Source organism: Notothenia coriiceps, unplaced genomic scaffold, assembly GCF_000735185.1.
Source record: "Notothenia coriiceps isolate Sejong01 unplaced genomic scaffold, NC01 NC01_scaffold00021794, whole genome shotgun sequence".
Classification (NCBI taxonomy): domain Eukaryota; kingdom Metazoa; phylum Chordata; class Actinopteri; order Perciformes; family Nototheniidae; genus Notothenia; species Notothenia coriiceps.
Genome location: NW_011354495.1, coordinates 1 through 4,145, shown reverse-complemented (window position 1 = coordinate 4,145; position 4,145 = coordinate 1). Strand labels below are relative to the sequence as shown.

Below are 4,145 nucleotides of genomic sequence, written 5' to 3'. Positions count from 1 at the left end.
TGCCAGCTCAAATCTTGCCTTATAGGGCAGCACATTGGTCAGAACCAGCCCTGGTGTCATCCCCACAGCACCCCCCATTTGAAACATGTTCCCACGGCTATGGACAGGTCTTCTCTGTGTTAGAGTGTTACTCCCTACAGGGTGTCCTTTGAGGGTTTGAGACTCTGCAGAGCGTTCACATGCAGAAGCTACAGAACACAAGGGGACGGGTCAGAACCAGAGAAGCAGGACATGGGCCCTTTTAAGATGACCGTTTATACCCTTAAGTAAACCAGAGAGTCGCGGAGATAGAGGGGACCTTCAAGTGAGTAAACCCTTAAATAATCCCCTTAAATAAACCCTTAAATCAAAAGACCCTCGCTAGCACTAAAGTGCGTCAGAGAGAGATATTTAAGATTGGATCTGGATAGTAACCGATGTCCCAGCGTGTCAGAGAGAGGCCTCTCTAAACTCTACTAACACTGACTATACCCCCCACTGTGCCCCCCCCCTCAGGAGCTTCCTGGCCAGGAGCGATATCGGCATCGTTCTGATCAACCAGTTCATCGCCGAGATGATCCGCCACGCCATCGACGGCCACCTTGAGTCCATCCCTGCCGTGTTGGAGATTCCTTCAAAAGAACATCCGTACGACGCCAGCAAAGACTCCATCCTGAGGCGCGCCAAGGGCATGTTCTGTGCCGAGGACTTCCGCTAACCAGAACGCACCGCTGACCAGGGGCCCTGAATGCCCCACCACCTGTAGACCCCTCTGTACAGTGCTGTGTTTCCTCTTATTAATATAAAAACCTTGAATGCACCACGCCCTGTGCTGTGTTTCCTCTGAGTGTGTGAGTGACTTGTTCCGGGAAGTGGAGGACGGTCATGTGATGAGTTTGATGTTTACTTCCTGTTTATGTTGTTGATGCTTAACTTATAAAATAAAGATTCTGTATGTGATTTTCTGCTGAGTCTGTTTTTAGTAATTATTTAGTTTAGAATAATGATCTCTTAAAATACAAAAATCTCCACAGATAATTAAAATAAATATGAACTAATTAAAAATTATTTAAAAAATCTACCAAAAGAAAGCCTTTCAAAATAAATTCTTCCTATTTTTTAAAAATAATATATTTAAATAATTATGTCTAATAAAAGCATGAGTGGGTCTAGCCCCTCCTTTATTGTGAAAGCGCTCGGCCGGAAGTGTGTGTGTGTGTGTGTTTGTGTCCTGTGTCTCTCAGTGTGTCTCCAGTCTCTCACCAGTCAGCATGTCGGACCCGTGCTCCTTCTCCTCCGTTTCCCACTTTCTCACCCGGCACCTGAACCTCGCGCTGCACGTGGATTTCTCCCGCCATGTGATCAGAGGGGTCCTCGCGCTCACCGTGGAGGCTCTGCAGGACCGGCTGCACGCGCTGGTATGTTTCCGGTACCGGACCCGAAGTTAGCACTGAAGCTAACCGGAGCATTCAGTCAGAGCTGACATTTCCTACCGTGAGGAGAGGGCCCTGAAAGGGGCGCCAGATCTTACCGAACTGAAAGGAAAAATATAAAATATTTTACACATTATATTTAATATAACATATTAAATGCTTCTTAATTATACTAACGTTTCTATTATTGTTTCTATTATTATTAAATATTATTTTATATTATTCTATATATTAATATGAAACACTAAGGTCTCTTTATTTCATAATAATCTCTCCTCGGTGGAGAATAAAGGAACTGATCATTTAACATTTAAAATAAGGAAGTCTGGTCTCTTAATATTTAATATTACATATAATATATTTAACATATTTAATCTGATATATTTAATGCTCTTCGTGTTACATCTTTGTTTCTGGGTCACTTTCATTCATTTATGGCTGTTTGGACTTTACCCTTATTACTGCTGAGCTGTCAGAGAGACACCTGTCTCACCTGTCTCACCTGTCAGAGAGACACCTGTCTCACCTGTCTCACCTGTCAGAGAGACACCTGTCTCACCTGTCACACCTGTCAGAGAGACACCTGTCTCACCTGTCTCACCTGTCAGAGACCAAATGACTTGCCTAATGTATGCCGATGATGCGGTCATCTTTGCACAGGGGAAGACCCCTGAAGTGATCTCATCCCGTCTCTAAAGCTTTGGGCACAGCTCAATGTAAAGAAACAGTTTGCATGATGTTCAAAACCGAAGGATCCAATGTGTTTTTAAACGGAGCAGAAATAGAACTAGTCCCCCACTTCAAGTATCTTGGAGTCAGACTGGACTCGAACTTGACTTTTAAGAAACATATCAAGAAAGTATCCAATACCGTTAAATTCAACTTGCAACATGTTAAACAAATGAGACCCTTCTTAACTGTCAGTGCTGCAAAGTCATACCTCCACTGTTTGATTCTATCCCACCTAGAATACTGTTTTACAAACTGCTCGTTTGCTTGTGCCACAAACCTGAAACCCAGAGAACAGCTGTTCACGAGAGCTATCAAGGTGTTTGACAGAAAGCCACATTCATACCTTCACTGTACCATCCCTGAGAAACACCATTTCTTAAGTTTTGACCATTTAAAGTCTTTTAAAAGTATGTGTTTTTTCTATAAATGTTTACATTGACTCCTCTCCTCTAACTCAGGGGTGTGTGTGTGTGTGTGTGTGTGTGTGTGTGTGTGTGTGTGTGTGTGTGTGTGTGTGTGTGTGTGTGTGTGGACAGATCAGGTGTGTGTAGTTTAGTGAGACGTGTTCAGAGAGGTGAGGTTGTGTTGGACTTTGTCTGCTGACTGTCAGCAGGTGAGGCGTTCAGGGACTGACTCAGAGCCTTAATCAAAACCTGTTTTATTTTTTAGTATTTATTATTATCCTTTCTTTAAAAAAAGACTTGTTTATATTTGTATAATAAACAATAATAATAATAATTACTTATTAATATTGTTTATTCTTCTTATTGTTTATTATTTATGTTTATTGTGTACAGACTCTGGACTGCAGGGACCTGCAGGTGTTCTCGGTGAAAGCCAACGGGCAGGCGGCGCGCTTTACAACGGGCCCTAAACACACCTTTAAAGGAGCCCCCCTGGAGATCACCTTGCCCTTCGACCTCTCCAGGTGAGTCAGTCCACTTCCTGTTAGCTTTGTTTTACTTTGAAAGGAGTCTAAGGTGTTTGTGTCGGACAATCAGAGGGCAGCATGTGATCGTGGAGGTGACCTATGAGACGTCGCCGACGGCAACCGCGCTTCAGTGGCTCTCACCTGAGCAGACGGCCGGGAAGGAAAAACCCTACCTGTTCAGCCAGTGTCAGGTGAATATAATATATGATGATTAATTAATTAATTGAATACCTCGTTAAGGTGCATCTCTTCTTCTGGTGTTTGAAGCCTTGCACTCTGTGGTAAGAAACTCTTTGTCCATCAAACGGCTGTTATTTCTAAAGTCTCAACACTTCCTGTTGGCATGAAGAAACAAAGTTCCTCTTCTTTGTTCTGCTTTATTTAACAATCACTCTCATAAACAAAGAGACATTTGGGTCCCTGGGTTTGTCTTGCAGGCTCATCACTGCAGGAGCATGATTCCCTGTCAGGACACTCCGTCTGTCAAACACACCTACTACGCTCAGGTAACACACACACACACACACACACACACACACACACACACACACACACACACACACACACGTACTACGCTCAGGTAACACACACACACACACACACACACGTACTATGCTCAGGTAACACACACACACACACACACACACACACACACACACACACACACACACACACACACACACACACACACACACACACACGTACTACGCTCAGGTAACACACACACACACACGTACTATGCTCAGGTAACACACACACACACACACACACACACACACACACACACACCTACCTACTACGTTCAGGTAACACACACACCTACTTTGCCCTGTGTCTTGTCTCTCAGGTGTCTCAGTGTGCCCTGTGTCTTGTGTCTCAGTGTGCCCTGTGTCTCTCAGGTGTCTCAGTGTGCCCTGTGTCTCTCAGGTGTCCCAGTTTGCCCTGTGTCTTGTCTCTCAGGTGTCTCAGTGTGCCCTGTGTCTCTCAGGTGTCCCAGTTTGCCCTGTGTCTTGTCTCTCAGGTGTCTCAGTGTGCCCTGTGTGTCTCAGGTGTCTCAGTTTGCCCTGTGT

General features: G+C 44.4%; 2 protein-coding genes across 2 annotated transcripts; both read left to right on the top strand.

The window, feature by feature from the left end:
• Window positions 1-267: 267 nt before the first annotated feature.
• atp6v1f (ATPase H+ transporting V1 subunit F) lies at window positions 268-942 on the top strand (the record flags this gene model as incomplete). Its single annotated transcript, XM_010780428.1, has 2 exons — window positions 268-304; window positions 496-942. Coding segments are annotated over 2 exons (239 nt in total), but the record flags the coding sequence as incomplete, so codon positions are not given.
• A 266-nt stretch (window positions 943-1,208) lies between these two features.
• On the top strand, window positions 1,209-3,584 carry lta4h (leukotriene A4 hydrolase; the record flags this gene model as incomplete). The annotated part of the gene is made up of 4 exons (XM_010780427.1): window positions 1,209-1,397; window positions 2,942-3,072; window positions 3,146-3,266; window positions 3,513-3,584. Coding segments are annotated over exons 1-4 (471 nt in total), but the record flags the coding sequence as incomplete, so codon positions are not given.
• Between the last annotated feature and the right edge of the window lie 561 nt (window positions 3,585-4,145).